General features: G+C 53.7%; 3 protein-coding genes across 3 annotated transcripts; all 3 read left to right on the top strand.

Moving 5' to 3' along the window:
- Positions 1 to 4,347: 4,347 nt before the first annotated feature.
- NCS57_00065800 (uncharacterized protein) lies at positions 4,348 to 5,098 on the top strand (the record flags this gene model as incomplete). Its single annotated transcript, XM_053050741.1, has 3 exons — positions 4,348 to 4,474; positions 4,543 to 4,619; positions 4,682 to 5,098. The coding sequence occupies 3 exons, from the start codon at positions 4,348 to 4,350 to the stop codon at positions 5,096 to 5,098; spliced, it is 621 nt and encodes a 206-aa protein (XP_052919256.1).
- A 567-nt stretch (positions 5,099 to 5,665) lies between these two features.
- NCS57_00065700 (uncharacterized protein) lies at positions 5,666 to 7,681 on the top strand (the record flags this gene model as incomplete). The annotated part of the gene is made up of 2 exons (XM_053050740.1): positions 5,666 to 5,693; positions 5,898 to 7,681. The coding sequence occupies 2 exons, from the start codon at positions 5,666 to 5,668 to the stop codon at positions 7,679 to 7,681; spliced, it is 1,812 nt and encodes a 603-aa protein (XP_052919255.1).
- Positions 7,682 to 17,570: 9,889 nt separating this feature from the next.
- On the top strand, positions 17,571 to 18,374 carry NCS57_00065600 (uncharacterized protein; the record flags this gene model as incomplete). Its single annotated transcript, XM_053050739.1, has 1 exon — positions 17,571 to 18,374. One exon carries the CDS (start codon positions 17,571 to 17,573, stop codon positions 18,372 to 18,374), a length of 804 nt encoding a protein of 267 aa, XP_052919254.1.
- Between the last annotated feature and the right edge of the window lie 1,520 nt (positions 18,375 to 19,894).

The raw sequence follows: 19,894 nt of genomic DNA, 5'->3' as shown, positions 1-19,894 counted from the left end.
TGGCGAGAACAGAGGGGTTAGCGGCAGTCGCAGTGCATTGAGGGCCAGCTTATGTCGGCGGAATCATGTGGTTCCGAATGGACGTTGCTCGAGTAGCTGGGTGATCTGAGCTGTTTGACGATGGATGGATGTCGTTGATAAGCAGCACTGGCTACTGGGCGCCGCGTTTGTGGAGTTGTTGGCTTGGAGGTGCTTGACTTAACCATGGATCGTCCCGCTCTTGGATGCAGGGACCTGGTTGTCTTGAGAGCCCCCACCCCCGCTGATCCTGTCCTTTTAGGTGCTGACTTCCACCTGGCTACCCTGGAGCTGACCTTGAAGTGCTGAATTTTGAATGAATAGGATTTCTTGTTCTGATTGATTTGTGATATTTCGACCACCGGCATACCATTCTGAACACGCCTGGTCTAGTAGGGTACGTCAGGTAGTCCAGTGTAGAGGGCTCTAGAAGTGCTACCTACTCCCGATTATCACCATGTGAATGAGCACCAAGGTCCGCACTTTCAGCTGTCAACAGTGCTACCTACTCCCGATTATCACCATGTGAATGAGCACCAAGGTCCGCACTTTCAGCTGTCAACAGTGCTGTTTAGACCACAACAAAACCACGAAGTACTTCCACACTGATCAATATACACAATTGAGCTAGTCACCATGCCCTAGCTAGATTTCACGGCAGAATGATAACATTGCACCAGAAAACAAAGACCGGGCCCGATTCCTAGGTACATCCGCGACACCTAATGACGGCAAAAGCACATCTATCATAGCTCCTCTGACTCACTGCAGTATTGTCAAACATCTGCCTGTACATGGTATAATAACATCAGAGTCCAACATTACAGAACTGCACCGAACACCGCTGGTCGTACTGGATGTCCGTATAAGGCTGGCACGTGTCGAGCAAACAAACTTACGGCAATGGCCCTTTGTCATAGACAACCAACAAGGAAGACACAGCAAAGGGACGATACGTACTCGCTGGGCATTTACAACCAGGTCCAATCGCAACTGTTCAGAGACAACGCCATCCCTCCACACGTGGAACCAAAAAAGGCAGAGCCTTGCAATATGATGGATACGTAAAGGGCGTCAGTGAGACGCAATTGAGCCCCTTTTCATAATGACGAGGTCTCACTACCAGAGGGCTGATAAGAGCCCATAGCCCAAAGACAGTCAACAGAGATCGGAAGACGTTGCCGGGCTAGCGGGGAATGCAACAAGATTGGCAACGAATAACGAGCCTAGCAACGGAGAAGTCGGCAGTGCTCACTCTCCATGGGCAATGTAAAGAGCACCTGACGGAGTATCGGCACGGCAATATGGCAACTTGCCCACGATTTGACGCTCAAGTAAACTCGAGCTTTGCCGGTCCGGAAGACACTCAGACGTGGCCGCGCGGCTTATGGAGGCTCTCTGATCGACACATTCGGGATTAGACGCAAGCGGCTGTTGTGCATCTCGGGGAAACTCGAATATGACCATCAAAATGGCGTCTCAAACTTTGTCAGTTGCAAGCTCATCAATGATACCGAGGACTTGAGTGGATCATAGGGACGAGGCCAAAAGATCGCCAGTCAAACAAACCCTACGGCTCAGCCCACAACGACGTCTGAACAGGTTCAAACAAACCTTGAACGTCCTATCATTAGCAAGCCAAATCCGTACCACGCGCTTAGCCCATTGCGCGACACTGCTAGAGAACGCACTGTTGTGGCACGAGAGGCAGTCAAACAAGGAAGCCCGAGGGGTTGGGAACCGATCGATCGCCAGTCGGTAGTACGGGTATCGCGCGTGTGGAGGTGCCTCTGCAGCCCTAACTCAGAGAAAGCGCTCCGTAGAGGGAATAGACTCGGGTCGCCCAGCCTCCCCGCGTGTCATGGAGAAGAGGCCAAAACGGAGTGGTTGGAGTATTGGAGATTCGAGGCCAAACACATGACAGGTGCTCCGCTAGGCGGCTATCATGGCCTCTCACGTTGGCCGATCTGCAAAGCTAAGCATGTGGCGCCGTTGTGTTGCTGTCTCGCTGTCCTGGCGACTGAGACGCGCGGTGTTACTCAAGTTCAGACTGGCGTCTCATTCGGCCCTTGGTCTGGGGCGCTGGTTGGGGGATATGATTGGCGAAAGCTCACAGAAGCTTTGTCGCAGCATTGTCGCGATAGCTCCTGGGTCTCGTCGACGGCCTCCTTCGTTTCAAAGCCCATTGTCGAGGAGCAGTGAATGGTTCCGAGGCGAGAACCGGTCCAATTTGATTGCCGCTGGCCACAATCAAACTTGATACATGATCAGAAATTGCAATATGGATGATATGGATGATAGGCAAAGCAAAGCCAGTCTAGTCTAGTCGGGGGGACGGGGAATGGGCAGATTAGCTTGGGAGGGGGGATGAAAGTGACGCATTCTGGATGGGACGAGACAGGGAAGATGGGGCTGGGTGGAGTCAATCGCGCGGGACAAGCTGGCAGCTGCATGCTAGGTTGTCTTGTACGCTTTCAAAAGGTCATCCACTTGATGTGAAAATTTCCAGATGGCATCTTGAGCGTGGTGAATTCCCGTAGGGCCTGCAGCGGTACAGCGGTACAGCGTTGAAGCCATGACAGCTATTGCATGGATCGCACAGAGTCCAACATGTGTATCTGTCTGTCCGTGACACTGCGCACCATGCACATGGGTTAGATTGAGATAACCCAACATGGGCAAAAGGACCGGGCGTTTGATACATCCGAGCTGGGATGCCGTCGATGATACCCAGCCTGTTGGAGAAAGATTGACGTCTTGGCGTCCCTGCCTGTGATGAGCCAAATGGACGCGGAAGATGGATGAACTTTTCCCATTCCACTTTCCGGGTGTCCCGTCTTTTCCGGAGATAGCGCTGTCGAGCAGATCTCTAGTTGCAGTTCCAACCTCGCGCCAAGAACCGAGTGCTCGACGTCGACGTGGAGATGACATCGCCGAGGCCCAACGCGTTGGAGTTTGAGATCAACCCAGAAAGACAACACCATGTGGCCGTCATGCCCATTTTGTGAGGAACGGAGCTCTGATGAGGCAATACAGATGGTCGCCAAGGTGGCCCGTGTCAAATATTAGAGACAATGGTGATTCAAGGTGCTCGAGATTATTGGCTCGTCTCAGATATGGGCCCTCGGCATCGGATGGAGTTCTCGCTTGCTGAGCCGGGCATCTCCAGCTGGCAAAAACTGGTGCTGGGCTTGATTGGGCTCCATGCTGGGGCCCAGGTTCAACACGAGCGAGAGTGACGAGAGAAGACGGTGCTAGCGTGATGCCGAGACTTTGCTACCAGGCCACCGATTGTCTATCGAGGTGCGTCTAATCCTTGTTGTGCGCAACAAGTCGAGTCGTCGGCTGCCGCCTCCCACGGGCCCAACCTCTTTTCCGGACCTCGTGGGCCCGGTTATTTCCCTCGATAGGTTCGAGCGTGGCGGCCTCCCGGCCCCGGTCTTGGCCTTGGTGTCTTGGTCTTGGTCTTGGTCAGCGGCAGAATCTCGATGGCCATTTCAGGCAGTTGCAGCAGTGAGTGCCATGGATAATGGTTGGGATGGGATGGTTCCTGGCGCGGAGCAATGATGGTGGTGGTAGTCATGACGACTGAACGGAAATGGCGCCGGCAAGGGCGAGCAAGGGCATGTCGTGAGTGGCTGCAAGCGGGCGCCGGGCAAGGGGTGGATACGATGCGATGCGACCTCTAGCTGGCTTGTGCCTGTGCGTCGTTGCCCTTGAGAGTTTGGAGCGAGGAGAGCTGGCGGCAGCTAGGCCCAGCTAGCAGCAGCTCATGCGCAGCTGGACTGATAGGTCCGGAGCTCCATGTTGGCTCATGGGGCCTCATGGATGTGGGTTTTGTTGGATCCATGGGCCGCGTGGGTATGTTCTGTAGGTACTGTAGGTTACGGATTGTGGGTGCGTGCCGGCCGATTTGGACCGACAAGGTCTGGAAGCATCGTCTGTCGCAAAACGTTAATCAAACCGAGGCCACTGGCACTGGTACAGCGCTGCACCGCACCGCACCGCACCTGCCCAGACCAAATCCGATCATCGCTTCCTTTTTTCCTGCTCCCTCGTTTAAAACCCAACGCACCTGCCCTTGAGCCTCCGCGTTTGGTCTGATCCCCTTCCCCTTCCTTCCCGTCCCTGTTTGCATCAAGCTTCCCGTTTCTGGGTCAAGATAAATACCCAGCACTCCGCCTGCTTCACCACCCCAAGCAAAAACAACAACACCACCCCGGAGCATCCATCGATCAACATCATCATACCACCTGGTGATCTTCGACCTTGCTCATCGCACTCTTCGGTATCTGTCTCAATTCATCCATAACATCAGAATCATCCAAAATGCGATCCACACTCGCCTTTTTCGCCCTGGCCGTTTCGGCCGTTACGGCTCAGACTGCTGTCCAAGACTACAAGAGCTCCCTGGACATGACCATTGACCCAGGCACTGTTGAGTTCGGAACGCGAGGTATGTAGCAAAGTTGCCGAGCAAGGCGAGAAAACCAGGGGATTATACTGACCAGTATATTTTATTAGCCGGTTGGTGCAATGCCCAGCAGGACACTTGCGATACCCTCTGCAAGGACGACACTAAGGAGAACGACTGCACTGCGGTACGTGCACTGCTCAATACACCTATCTGTTGTATGGTCATGGAAGCTAATGCCGCTATCAGGAAACCCTCAAGTGGGAATGCGCCTGCACTTCCAACAGCTCCACTCCCGGTCTCCAGTACTACACGCAGACCATGCCCACCTTTATCTGCCAGGAGCTCTTCGCCCAGTGCATCTCGCAGAACGCCGGCAGCCAGAGTGGCCAGCGGGATTGCAAGCAGAAGATCCAAGCCCTCTGCGCCACCCAGTCCCCTCCCAAGAACACTGCCAGCGACGACGACGACGACGATGATGACGACGCCACGACCACCCTTTCCACTGCCACCCGGTCGGCCACTCAGTCGGTAGCCAGCGCCTCTGCCACCGAAGACACCGTAACCTCGACCAGCTCCGATGGCCTTGCTGCCCCTACTATGGCGCCAGCGGGCAAGGGTGCTGCAGCAGCTGTCGCTCTCGGCATGCTGGCCTATCTGCTCTAATGAGCGAATGAGGTTTACGTATGCGGTGCTCTATTGGCAGCGCCACGACACAGGTTCCAGCACAAACACGTGCTGGACCCATGGGTGCCAGGTTAACGTCGTTTACTCGAACGCCTGTTTTCACTTCTCGTACCCATTTTTGTTACCAAGTACACATTTTTTCAGACATGCAACGCGATACCTTTGACGAGTAAAGACCCGACGATGGAAGCTTCCCTCGAGGCTTTGACGAGGTAATGACACGCTCAGGCGTATTGGACTGATGGTTGACGGATTGAATGCTTCATGCTGCGGCAGTGCGACTTTCTGCTTTGTATTGCCCTATGGGTAACAACAAAGGGAAAGTCGCACTTTGGGGTGGTGGATGTTTGTGCTTTATTTTTACTTTTTCCAATTCAATCATAGCAAGAGGCGAAAGGGAGTAGGAAAACTTCATATTGAACAAAGAACAAAGAAACCTTTGGCTTTCAGTCTTCTCTTCCCCTTGATACTCCGGTGGATAAAGGATTTGTTTGTTCAAGGTTAAGGCTATGGTTGCCCCAAGCATGATTCAAATTCCGTCTCATCATGCCCGGTGTTCACTGGGTACACGATGGTGAACAAAGCCTACGATGGCTGATGAACGGTCAAGTGGGCCGGACAAGGTGCCGATGAGGAACAAATATCTCAGAAAGGCCCGGCGCTAAGACGGTATATATTCCGAGGTGCCTTTCCAGAGAGTGTTGTGCAATTAGACTTACTCACTCACTCGCTCAACAGACCTCTTCGGGATATTCTCAACAGCTGACCACTTCTACAGATAACAAGCACGCCAGACCAACACTTCGCATCATGAACACCAACAATCGAGGTACGACGTCCAAAAGACCACAGCCTTCTTCATCATCAGAGCAGGACAAGTATACACGTCCTCCACGCGTCAGCTTCGGCGTCGAGCTAGAATTTCTCGTCTTTTATCGAACGAATGGCATTGATGACGAAAGTGTAAGCGGCCTCCCATCCGTAGAATCCACCAAAATACCGGTCACAGACAGGATAGCTCAGATGCTGAGGGGGCACGGCTTGGATGCATATACAAAAGACGAAGAACAAGACGACCGTGATGAATCTAGCCCCCTTGGGTGGCTAGTCAACACTGATGGCTCGGTGTCGGAACCCGGTCTGCCGGATGACGGTTCCTTTGGTGCCACTGGTTGGGAGTCTGTTGAATTGAATAGCCCGCCGCTATATTCTTGTGATGAAGCATTCCGGCTTCTCGCGGCCGTTGTCCGACTATTGACGACCAACTTCCGGGTTCGTGTCAATCAAAGATGCGGAATGCATGTTCACGTCGGGAATGGTCCTCACCATTTGGATATGAGGGCTTCAAGGAATTATGCTGCTCTCATCTGGGCAACGGACAGTGTTTTGTCCACCCTTCACTGCCCAGGCAGGAGTGCAGCCAAGTATTCCAACTCGAACCGCCGCCTCGCGTACACGGATCTCTCGAAAGGTATGGATGCAAAGGAGGCTCACGACATCGTTGCTAACCGTGCATCGAGCTGGATTCCTCGGTATCTCGGGCGAGCGAGGAAGTTGGGGGAAGCCCCCGTTGTGTCGCGTCAAAAGCTTCGCCAACACATCAAGGAACAGGAAAAGAATCGGGATCAGGACTTTGCGGCCTTGGACCCCGAGTGTCCCAGTGATGATTCGGACTGGGAGGCTTCCAATAGCAAGCCCTTTTTCCGGCCCAAGAAGCCGGATTCTCAGGCACGGAGACACAGACGGCCGATACCAGGCGGCGACTTCTGGCTAAAGGAAGAGGGGGAGGAAGGACGACTCGATGGTGAAACCATCACACGCGAATTACCCCCTCAAGTTGACTTTGGCCTTGTCGGCCTGGATCCTCCACCTTCGCCTTCGCCCGGTTCAACGCCGAAACCGTTCCTGGAGGAAGGACGCCCGAGGCAGAAACAACTCGAAATAGAGAAGATTCTGGAGGACCCTAAGATCGTGGCTCGGCATGATGAGCCGACCTGGTACCCAGCCGCAGTGTCGTGGAAGCCCACCTGGCCGGGGGTCAAGGAGCTTCTTTCCTGTGATGCCGGTGTGCATCAAATTGCACTGTTGATGAGCATGAATGAAGAGGATGACCGGTATGCCAGTAGCAACTGGGCGACAAACACTCTCGATGGCATGACCCCGGGCGACCAGCGCTCCAGAGGCGGCCGGCGTACCATTGAGTGCCGTCTTGGGGGTGGCAGCTTGGATGCGGAATGGGCCGTAACCTGGACAAAGATCCAGTGTCGACTGCTCGAGTGGGCTCGCGACGCAGAGCCTTCGGCGTTTGTGGAAGTGCTCTGCAAGCTGGCTAGAGACGACCACTCGGACGAGTGTACGTACGACGTCGTAGACCTGCTGAGAGACCTCGGCATGTACACCGAGATCAAGATTTGCCAGAAGCGTCTTGAAAGGGCAGAGGAGGCCTGGTATGAGTGCATGCTCTTCGAAGATCCTCCCCAGGCTTCCTTCATCAACCAGGGGGGAGCCTCCTCTGGTGCTAGCAATGAAGACGACTCTGAGGACATATATGACGCGGACTAGACTGGAGGGCATTTCCAGTGCAGTGTGACGGACCAAGGGCGAGTGCCTCTTGGATAACAACAAGTGTTGTTGCAAGGCAGTGGTGGATGTTTGGAGTTGGGAGTTTGGGGTGAGCAAGAGACGTCAAGTGACATTGGGTGCCTTTGATAGGAATTATCATTCGTATTTTCTCATTTGTTTTCGTTTTGTTATCACTAGAGCAAATCTAGTGGTTTGTCTTTGTTACTTTCCTATTTCCCAGTCTTGTTCACACCTGATGTTAAATGCAAGTGCATTCAAACTCGTTGCTAGGCGACAACTCTCTATTTGTGCAGTGAGCTTGACAGTAGGTGGTGCAGCAGGGCTGGGTGTAACTCAGTCTTTATACACTCCGAATATCGTGTATTGAAGCAGCACCGCCGTTGGACTTTGCTAATGGGCATCTCGAGTATCTTGGTCGTCTCCATGAGCAGCCAGGACTGGAGTTGATGAGATCCTTTCTCGCAGGAAGGTATATTCCTGACTCATTAACTCCACCTGGCGTCCATTATGGTTCTCTGCCTTGTGTGGGTGTTTGTCCGTGTCTGCTTGTCTATTGCATCGTGTTGGACGATATTCAAGTGAGCGTAGGGAAGCCAGTGACAATGGGCAAGGTCTCTCTGAACTCTTCTATGGCCATTTCGGCCAGGTACCAACAACTAATGCATAATATAAACCCAAGTTGAAGCATTAGGCATTTTCTCTGTCATTAAGTTGGCCATTTTGTGTGTTATAGATGGAAGTATGCTTGAGTTCCAACCTGGTGGTGATTGTTCACGCTCTGGGGTATGGCCTTCCCTCATATTTGGGTTGCTATACCTACCTCACCACACGTACTCCTCCACACAAAGTTAGCCTTAGCCCTGGCCTTGCAAAACATACCCTCACACTCAGTCGTATTCGGTCTTGATCAACCCCATATGTTTGTTATCGACTTCGTCACCTAGGTACTCTTGCAAAGCTGCCTACCCTATGCCTCCAGGCAAACCTCACCGCCCTTTGACTCCTCACGATCCAGTCCTCTCTGAAACGAGACCATAAAGCCTGTTCCCGGGAAAATCACATGCCTTGGCATCATCGACTCTTCGGACCATGCACGGCAATGACACAGCAAAGTGGATTCGAGCCGTTAGCACTCAGACGGCGAGTCAGTTGATGGGGGAGTTAACGCGAGGAACTATAGCTTAACGTGAGGACCGTTAATGCTCTCTGATAGCAGATAACCGGTTTCTTTAGGTCACGTTAGTTCCGTCCAGCGATAGTTGCCTGGCAGCTAATTGAGGTGGTTGGTTCGATGCGTGGCAGAGACAAGTTTGCTTGCTTGCAGGAACTTGGAGCTGCACGACTGAACTGCAGGACGAGACTCGCATTAGTTAGTCTCTAACGCCTAATAAGTGCTCTCAAAATGCTCTCATCATGTGGTATCGTGAGCATCTGTTATAGATGTCCATCTCTATAATACTTGAGTCGGCGTGTAACCCTCCAAGGCAGCTGATACAGAAAGTCGCCACCCAAGATCGAGAGAAAGACATCATAATGAGTGAATTAACGTTCCAACGGCCAAGGAAAATCCCCGCGCATCCGGAGAAAAAGCGTGGATGGCCGGTGACACACGTGTATGGCCGCGAGTCGAGTCTGACGGGTGAAGAAAAAAACGTGAAACGCGCTTATTTGGAGCCAGAGTGAGAGCTAGCAGTTGGATCAATTGAAGTGGCTGTCAAAGAACCAAGCTACAATTCGGCGACAATAGTCCCGGTTGCAATTGACGAACTAGCAAAGAGTGAAGGAAAAAAAAGAGGCATTTTTTCTTCTGGGTTGCCATTGATTGGCTTTTAGGAGCTTGGTGCCCAAGCAAGCTTGAAGCTATCCGCATGCCACGTTCTATGCGGCCAAATGTGCGGCCACCTCTCTTGCTCCCTTTGAGGAACGACTGCCAGCCAACGGATTGCACTGTACCTGAAAGTTCGTACATGCGGCCGGTTCTCGAGGCCCCATCAGCCTTAAACAAGAAAAGCCAGCAAAGAACCCAACCCAAGGCCCTGGGAAGGGGGGAGATGACAGGATGGGACGCCTAGAGGGCCGCAGGGCTCTTCCATGCAGTCATACGCTGGCACCACAGGCGGCTTGTAGATGGGGTTTGCCGTCGTGATTTGCTGAGGCATCCTTGCTCTGTCACGACGAGACTGTTACAGAAGGGAGCCTTTTCAATTTCATTTCTCACCACCCATCCGGATGAGAAGAGCCGCATCTTGTTGTTAGCTGCCGACGGAGCAGAGCCGAACATGATGGGTGGTGGTAAGAGGAGTCTGGATAGTAAACTCTGCCTCACAAGTTTGGGCGACTTACGGACTCGCCGCTGCTTGTTTGCTGATGACGCATGATGCAGCAGTCGTCTTCTTTTTTCGTGTTCACGGTGCATGTTGTGTCTCTGCTGGATTGGACAGCTTCGGTGTGCGTGAATGCGAGTCAGATCGTGAATGCCACGAGATGGAGTCGAGAAGCACGCACGGCAAGCTGGCCCGCCTGAACGGCCTATTCTTGGTGTACCTCGCCGCACTTGTTTGTTTTGACTGCGCTGTAGGTATCGAATTGGCCACCGTGAAGGCCCATGTGGAGAGAGGGACAACGAGTCGAGCGAGGTCTGTCTGGTGTATGTACCGACCGAGTATGCAACAAGAGGGAAAAAATTGCTCGTGTAACTCTGTCAGTTGGTTCATGGATGGAACAGATTCCGCGAAACAGGTTTTGTCCCCCCCCATGAGACGGACAATGCTACCTCCAGTCCAAAACAACCATCCCATCCATAATCGAGATCCCTCAATGCTGCTCTGCGCCTTTTCCACTGGGAAAAATCTCAAACACAAGCTCCGGACCTTGATCGCCAATCGATCACTCCCAGGCAGGGATATGCTTGTCTGATGCCCCTGTACAGATACCACCCCAGCCGCAGAAACGGTTGAAGAATGGAGGAGAATGGGAATAAAAAAAGAGCTGCTCTGCCACGCGACAAAAGATGGGTCTCTTGGCTCTCTGTTGCGAGGGGGACAGGTCCGGGGTTGATGGACAACCGGACGCAATAGAGCGCCGTCATGCCGTGTAGCACAGGATAGGCAAAGTTGAGGAGGATTCGCTGTGGAGCGCAGAGTCGTTTGCGAACAACCTCTTGTTTCGAGTCCTGCAATGGCATCTCGGCTTACCGATATACCCTCTCTTCGAGTCCGGTGCTTCCGTGGGCATGGGCAAGCTCGGCTGTCGTAATCAAGTATCCATTGGCATCTCCGATCCCTACAGTACATCTGCGTAGTCTCCTGCGCTTGACTCGAAGCTGACCAGCAAGCCGCAGCGTCTCATCGCGCAGACGGACCGGCCGCTGGCGAGAGGATGATCGTCGTCTCGATGGCAAAGATTAGAAATCCAAGACCGTTGCCGTTGCCGTGCCCAGAGCCAAGACCCTACGAGGGATTCCGAAGAGTGCGGAACGGAAGACCCAAAACGGAGTATGGATCCCGTTCATCATCATCAACGTCGCGGGTTGGTGGAGAAGCAGCGTTTCAAACGGCGGGGGAAAGCAAGACGAACGAACGTTGGGGCCGTTGGAAACATCCAATGCATTGATATCCATTTGGCAAGTGGGTTATATCCGTAATGTGATATCGAACCCGTGGTTGCTGCTGTACTGTAGCATCACCAACACACGGCCCCACAGATGCAGCGTAGCACGGTAGACGGAGACTGCTGCTGCTCTCTTTTGTGAGATGTGATGGGCTATGGAACGACAATCGCTGTCGGACGACGAGGCTATGCAGCTTGGACGTGTGATCATTTGATGAGATGCGATGGATGTGTGGTGTGCATACGTCGTCTTGGGTTGGCTGGCAATGGCTCTAGGCCGTGATATGCCGCCCCCAATGTCACGTGGGCACCCCCTGCTTGACCACTGTCAGCTATTGTACCTGTACTGACTTTTGTCTTGGATCCAGTATTCAAGAGCACTCTGAGCCACCATAGGCCGGGCAGATGGGATCTCCTCGTGCCCTGTATGCAACCACTTTGCCAAATTGCTATCGACGGCTTAATCCACCACGCTGAGGCCATCAATATTGTCTCAACAAGAAGGAAAAAGAAAAAGAGCGCCTCTCATGAGGTCATGTCTCTCACCTTTCCCTTCCGCCCCCCCGCTCGCCGGTCAACTCCATGGTTTCATGGCATCACCAGCTGCGGCGGGGGCCGCGACGACGTTGGATGATGTGCGTCGTGTGTTTGGCGGGGGTGGAAATTGATGTATGCAAGATGGTGGGTTTAGGTAACCCAGGTTAGGTAGGGTTTTGTTGCTCGTTCTGTGAGTTGAGTGACAAACAGAGACATGAATAATTGCTTCTTCCTGCACGAGGCCGAGTGTAATTAAACTCGTCCATGTCACGGGCTCAGCCTCGTGCCGCACTGGGACTAGGGGAGGATATTCTCGAGTGCATGTTTGGCTGGGCCTTGGATGGGGAGGGGGATGCTACGACGGGCGCTGAGCTACTGATGCAAGTCATTCTTTGATGGTGTCGTCACGAAAAGACACAGGACGATGTTGGTTTCGAGAGAGAGAGGGGGAAAGCCCTCTTCGGTGTAGTTCGGAATGGGGAACTGAGGGGGGGACCAACCACCAGCCGCTCTGTATGCCCGTCTGACTGTACAAGGACCTTACCCCTCGCAGCTCTCTCGAGATGATGAGGAGGAGGGCTGCGTGCCTTGCAGCAAGAAGCACGCACGCACGATCTTTGAGAGGGAGGGGAGGGGCCAAGGCCAAGGCATGGGTTTCAGTGTCCCACCACCCACGAACTACCAGTGCCAGCGAGGCCCACCACTGTAGCCGCAAGAGACGGCAGAGGTCCAGTAACTGACTGCGGTAGTGGTGGTTGGTGTTGGTCCAATGGTGGACCTGCAGTATCGGGGGCGACCGCTAAACTCTCAACTCTCAGAACATCCATCATGCAAGACCCCATCTCAAGAACAGTCGGATCTCACCGTCAGCTATCTCATGCAGTGCAGACACACAAGGAGACATCAATTGGACCCTGAGGATGGGTGGATAGGATCTTGCAGACGGAGAATCTCATGTTCTCGTAGAAGCGACAATCCCATCACCCTCTGATACCCATGATCATGATCATGATCGTCGCCCGATCTACGTCCGCTCACCGTATCATTCAAAACGCAGACGAAACGGACGGACAAACATCAAGCCCGAGCGTTCCTGGATGATGGCCATTAAAAGCCACCAGAGCCGGGGTCGAAACGGGCGGGACGAGCCTATCAACGGGACGGCTCACTGTCCGATCTTTCGTCTAGCTCGTCTTCTCTTTGGTCAGCCCGGACTTGCCCACACCCTCTCCCTCGGCCATGGTCCTTTGGTTCTAAGCCTCTTTTTGTCTCGCGCCGGTCTCAGAGGCCATTCCTGCTTCTAGCGCGGCATCTCAAGCTAAAGCTGCTTTTTTGTCAAGTTCGTGACCAGAAACTCGCTTCTTTTTTTCCCGCAGGATCCACCGTCTGCCGAACCATGCATCTCCACTCGTTAATGGCATCTTGGATCCCCATCTATCGAAGTTTTCTGAAGTGAGGTACGTACAGTAGCAGACACCATGATGGCACATCCTTCTCGCAAAAATGCCCATTGAGGGATCATCCCCGTGGAGGCTGACAAGACGCGTTAAGTGATTTAGCCAGGGTCAGGGAGACGAGGTTTGTGGCCTCATGACCCAGAAGGCTGGCAGACCAGGCTGAGTAAAGCCAACATCTGGACGGGATGAACCAGGGTCGAGGTTGAATGTGGAGAAGGAAGATCAGGGGCCCATGCCACGGTCGTCGTGAACTCTTCCATCTCGTCGTCGTCCCTCTTACACCGCTTCTTTGACGGACGGCAAAACCCAGCCTCTTCCTCCAAGGCACTCAACGGCCGACCGACCAACCACTACCAAGGCACTAACACTAACACCACCGCTAGAAGCGAGAAAAAGCCCCCAACCCAAATCCACCATCCACCACCACCACCGTTTTGTAGCTCAGTCGTGTTTGCAGAGGGGAGCTGATAAGAAGAGGACGGACCAGGTCTCCATGTGGAGATGGTGTTTGTCCAAGTCGGTGGCGTGACCAAGCCATGGGGAGCCCAGGCCAGGAACCAGGAACAAGAAAGAGGATCCAGGAACAGGCACAGGAACAGGAACAGAACAGGAACAGTAGATTCCAGAGATCCCGAAGCCTTTGTCAGCACGTGCCCTCGCTCAGCCTCTCATCAAATCATCCTCCTGGCCGTGTCGATCATTGCCCGTGAGGGTATTCACGTCTTCATCGCGGCTGACCTCCCAAGTCTAGCTTCTGTCTCAAAATCTCACAGCAACGATGCCATAGCGGAGAAGGCGGTGACAGCTGCAACATGCAAAAAAAGGGTCTGAGCCTGACAAGTCTGTGGCCGACCTGATGTCCAATGTCTCTGGCGTTCCTGACCGGCGCAGTTACCATTGAGAACTAGTAGCATCGCCCCCCGGAAAGCCAAGAGTTTGAGCGAGAGGAACGCGGGATGTAGACGGACACGACCAGGGTATCGCGGCTGAACGTCTTGCGGACTAGAGGATGAAGAAAAAAACGCACGCGATGCGATAGGCTCGATCGCAAGATCCCCTTGCCCAAAGGGGCAAGTTGAGAGTCGGAGGACGGGATATCCGTTCGGAGGTGGTATTGGATCAAGTTCTAGCCAGAGGGAAACTAATTGATGGCGTCGCCTCTTGACGCGGCAGTTATTTCACCGTCTATCTGTCTGTGTCTGTGGCTGGACGGACGTATGTAATGGATGTATGCAAGTGCTGAAGTGAAGCCGTCTTGGGAGAGACAGCGTCAACTGCCGCATCGCATCGCATCGTAGCGTATCATGTAGCGTCGACTCAGCCGGTCTACGACAGACAGACAGTTGCAAATGGCTCGCATTGCATCCCGTAGCCTCATCACGTCAAATGGCTCGCATAGATCCTCCCGCCAGTGATCGACTGCATAGTGACGGCAAAAAAGTAACATCCCATCCCATCACAGACACGGGTCATAAGAAGCAAGCAAAATGTCCTGAACCCCTGTGAATATGTATCGCGATAGCTTGATTCACGGCGCAACAAATGGGCATATCCTCTGTGACTCCGGTCCTTGGCAGGCACAACGACAAAGACCCGGGCCGGCCCAGGTGGTTCGTTTTGGGAGAGGGCTCCATGTGACTAGTCACGGTCTTGACGAACCATGGCGAGAGCTTCAGAGAGATATAGCACCATGAATGGATACGGCATCTGGTACTATCGAAAAATGGCCCAACGGCTCCAGAAATGCACAGCACACGGCAGTCCATTGCAGCTGCCACCGAGGCCCAACGTCGACCTGCCGAGCCGTGATTGTCTCCCCTTGTTCTACCGGAGCTGGTATACGTATTCGGTCAGACGGGGGCTTGGGGATGGTGGAGAGGTGTCGAGTCGCGATAACCTGATTATCGCGCGCTCATTTCACAGACCGCATCGTAGATAGAGAGAGCAAGACGAGACGAGACAGGGTGAGACAAAGGCTTCACGTGCGGATCAACGGCAGAGGAACTGCCCAATTTCTCTACATTCCAGGCTAAGTCAACCCAGACCAGGCAAAGCGAGGCCATCATGTAAATCGCCTTCTCACCGATCCATCTCCCTTGCAGCCTGTCGACCGACAGAAGCCTCGCCGTTCTGGACGTTGACGGGCTAGGAACCAACCGAGGGGCCCGAGCCGAGCCCAGTCCAGCGCAGAGCGGCATCGTCTTTGCTTTTTTGATTGCGAGGTTCTCTTTCGAGGTTGCTGCTGTACTTGGTGGCTGGGCTCTCTAACTTGATTCTGAGTAGTAGTGTCTCTCCCTTTCTGGACCAGGATCTGGACCTCTCAGCTCAGATCAGGCCGTGTCTTGACTGTTGCAGCGCAGCGCAGAGGCGATGCAATGGGATGGGATGGGATGGGAAGCGACGCGAGGGGGTGATATGGGCTTGATGGATGAATGGATGGGAATTGGCCAAAGCATGGTCCTTTGATATTGTACGGATGTCACATCCATCCATGTCGTGGGCATTGTTTGGATCGATTGAGGTGACAGCTGGCAGGCAGTTGAGGCAATGATGCCCAGCCTGGACGGCACAGCCTGCTGCAGTAGCAGCACAGGGCATCATGCTCACCGTAACCCTTCTCTCTGCCGTCACCGTTTGAAAAAAAAGATGGAAGAACGGTCCCTGGCGGTGCCACGTTCCCTCGGCTGCTGCTGCTTCATCCATGGCGCCATGGCTTCAAGTGGAAGAACCCCCTGTCCCCCGCCTGCTGGTCAGAGACGAGGACGAGGACGAGGTCCCCTGTGGGAAGTGGCGTGGCGCCCCTCCCAGTCTATGGAGCCTCGTCGGGGCTAGTCTTGGTCTCTAACGTGCCCCTAAAACGTTGGACCGTGTGCGCCCCGCATCCACGTCCATCCATCGTCCAGCGCCGTCGCCGCAGGGGGTCTTGACTTGTTTGTCTGGTGGGAGGTCGATTGGCTCTTGACTCGACACAGCATTCACACACACACGCGGCGAGATGCAAGACGCAAGGCACGACTCGGGTTGTATTGGTTCTCTGCGGGAATTATGCTTCCTGGCCAGGCCGGACCAGGTCTGACCGGGCAGACCAGAAAACAAGGCCCAAATTGAAAGGGACTTAGGTTGGCCTGCGTTTCCCTCCTTGCAGCTGGAGGTTTGCTCAATTGCAGTGGCCTTTTTTCTCTCCTGGTCGCCTTGCCTGAGCTCGCCGCCTCGCCCAGCTCAACCGTATGCAAGGCACATGCAGGAGCAAGCAGGAGCATCCAGAAATATGTACATGTACCTGAACGAAACAGGAACTGGGCGCTGCTAAGCATAGTACAGTTGGTACCCTCTCCGTACTGGACCCCAGCTTGTGGACGGATTTAGTCCACCAAGTATCTTTCATCCATCCGTCTCTCGATGGAGGTCTGTATCAGCTTCTTTTCGCTCTCACACCCTCGCTCGCTCGTTTCTCCACACCCCTGCTTCAGAATCCATCCCATCCCATGCTGCTCATGACGATCCAGGTCCATCCATCCCGTCCCTACCCATGACACGCCGCCGCTGCAACCCTGCACACCCTCCCACACCCCAGTTCCGCTCTTCTGCCTCGCTTCTCTGAAAGGCCCCCAGTCCCTATATAGCTTCAACCCATCCCCATCCCCGACCTGCCGCCCCTCGTCCTGTCTGTGCCATATACAGGGCGTCCAGTTCCTGGCCCGTTACCCCCCTCCCCTCCCCTCCCCTCGCCTCTCTCTGCCTTACCGACGTCGAGTTGGAAAACGGCGGCCGGATTTACGGGGTTCAACTTGTACCGTCTCATGAGTTGATCGAATCGATTTGATCCAGCATCATCTCAACTCTCGCCTTGAGTGCAGTCTTCACGTTGGTCTACCCCTTCGCTATACGAATCATCAGCATTGGATTCGATCCGAGTCACTGGCATGCCTGCGGCTCATCTTTCAGGGACAGCCTTGGCATTGCACTCACTCTTCGCCTCATGCTCATACCCTTGAACAACACAGCAACTGACCGCCTTTACCCTAGTTCACGAGTTGCAAGCATTGTAAAACTCCTGGCTTTCTGATGCCCCGTGGACATTTCCTCAGTGACCGTTGCCGTTGAAAGCACTTCGCTCGCTCATCTTTCACTTCTCAATCAATCTTGGTCTGCGACTTATACGGCAGAGCCTCTTTTCACGACATCTTTTCACCTCTCACCCTCACCCTCACCCTCACCACCTACCTCACCATACTCGCTCACAGACTCGCGATGTCAATGTCATTATGAACGACTCGGAAATCAAAATCATCGTCATCGTCCTTGCGACTGTGGTCCCCTTGACCGCCATCACCGCTGTCGGATGTTTCCTCTACCGCCGAAGTCAACGCCAACGTCGCTTCCTGTTCTTGAAGAGAGGCATCACCCCCATCGACGATGAGGAGATTGAGTCTTGGAGGACCGACAAGTCTCTCGAGAAGACACCGATCATCGAGGCCACCTCCAACTATGGACATGACTTGGAGCAACAGCTACAGCAGCACCAGCGTCAGAAGAGCACATCTGTGAGCTCGGTCCGGAAACCGCCCAGTGTTATCATCTACAACAGCCCGAACCCTCACGAGGAGCTTTCTTCACCTCGCTCCCTTCATCACAAGCGCAGTATCGATGTCCCCTCAACTCCGCTCCTCGCCCGTGCCCCCAACTCACGCCCAGGTCTCACCGATGAGACCATCCAAGGCGACGATGCCTTCATCTCGCCTCTGAAGCGCCAGCCCTCGCGTCTGGCCAAGCTTCCCCCTTCGGCCTCTCGCCATGGTCGCACACGCAGCAGCCGCAGCAGCACCGTGAGTGCCATCTCACCTCGCGATCCTTGGCACGGCCACTACCCCGATTCCGTCTTCGGCCCTCGCAGCTCCAGCGAGTACATTCCGCGAGCAAACCGGTCTCTTGACATCCGACGGCAACACCACCGGATGCACTCCATGATCAGCCCTTCAAGGATGTCATTTGATGACGAGGTATTCTTGGGCGGGCTCTCACCCCGGCCGCTGATCCGCAAGTCGGAAATTGGCAGGGCTATCGGATGAGCCAGAACACGGCAGACTCAATTTCGGTATTCGTACGCCGGACAGTAACCCCGGTCTGGCCTGTTTGCCATGCGAGGTGAACAGAAGCAACGGTTTCGGCGCCGGCTTGTTTCAACCCCCGTCGATCCCCGTTGTGCCGAGAAAGGCGGGGCCGATCATCTCGGACGGACCGCCTTGAAACCACCAGGGACAAGGGAATCAAAGCGCGATGAACTGATGGATGGATTTTTGCATCAACAATGACGAGCAAGGGAGATTATCTCATTTCATTCGCCGAATCCCACCCGAAACTCTACGCTACAACACTATCTGCCTACCTAAGCAACAAAGCTCATGCTCACGTTCCTTTTTATGAAACAACCAAGAACCCCCATCTTTTTCTTCTTCTTACTCCTAGTCGGCAGAGATCGACTCGTTTAATCCCTTTTCGACGCTTCAAGGGAGGATTACTTTACGTGCTGGCGCTTATGATGGCCGGGACACGGAGGCTTTTTGTGTATTTTTTTTTATGATGGATATACCCCAGAACTTTCCTTTACTTTTTGACCACGTTATGACGACCAAAGCAAGCGGCATGAGAGGACTATGAACAGTCCGCACATGAAGCAACAGCTCATGCTGGAGGGCTAGCGCCTGGCATTATGAGAAGTATCCTGTATGATCAGGAACAAGACAGATATACATGTCCATGACGGAAAGGGTACCAGCGGCCAGACGGCTAGCAAGATATATATATACATATATACTCGACTCAATTGATGAACAGATTGAACCCATCATGTTTCTTTGTGTGAATTGAAGTGATTGCTGGGTGTTGAAGCTATTGGTCAGGCATAGTAGTTGCTCGCCTCCATTTTATCTCTTCCTGTAGCGGCACGTGCAGGTGCAGCAAGAACTGGAGGCAGCCAATTGATTCGTGCATTCTAAGGTAACGAATAGCAAAGTATACCCTTATTGTAGCAGTAAAACTGGGCTAAACTCTCAAAGCTTCTTTGCAAATTTTATTTTGACCATGACATTACAATCGCAAGAGCCGTTGCCAGTCGTACCTGCCGCAGCCGGACAACCACTTAACGCGTGCTCGACCACTCACAGCGGGGCATCGCGTCGCCACCCACAGACGCGCGCTTCTTCAACTTTGACATGACACAGACACCAACACCAAACGTCGCTTGTCAAGGCTTCATTCACTCAACGACGAATCATTGCCATCACACTCTCGTATCCCTTGGAGGAACTATACACACTCTGAATCCCCTTAAAGGAACGCATTCATATCGAGGAATGAGATACGGCTCCTGGTGATCTCCCCCGTCGCGCTAGGATCTCAACGGAAAGGAGAGAGACGAGATCACAGCAAAGGCCAAGTGGTCGCTGTGCCCGGGCGGTATCCTTTTGCACGATAGTTGCCTTGTTGAAGTGCTGCTCTTCTGCTCTCGCCACATCTCACCCGGCCTCTTTCTCGCCAAACCTTCACCACCACCACCACCACCACCACCACTGCTCAGCCCTCACTCCCA

This window comes from Fusarium keratoplasticum, chromosome 1 (genome assembly GCF_025433545.1).
Source record: "Fusarium keratoplasticum isolate Fu6.1 chromosome 1, whole genome shotgun sequence".
NCBI lineage: Eukaryota > Fungi > Ascomycota > Sordariomycetes > Hypocreales > Nectriaceae > Fusarium > Fusarium keratoplasticum.
The sequence above is the reverse complement of the archived record's forward strand: the minus strand, read 5'-3'. Positions and strand labels throughout refer to the sequence as shown.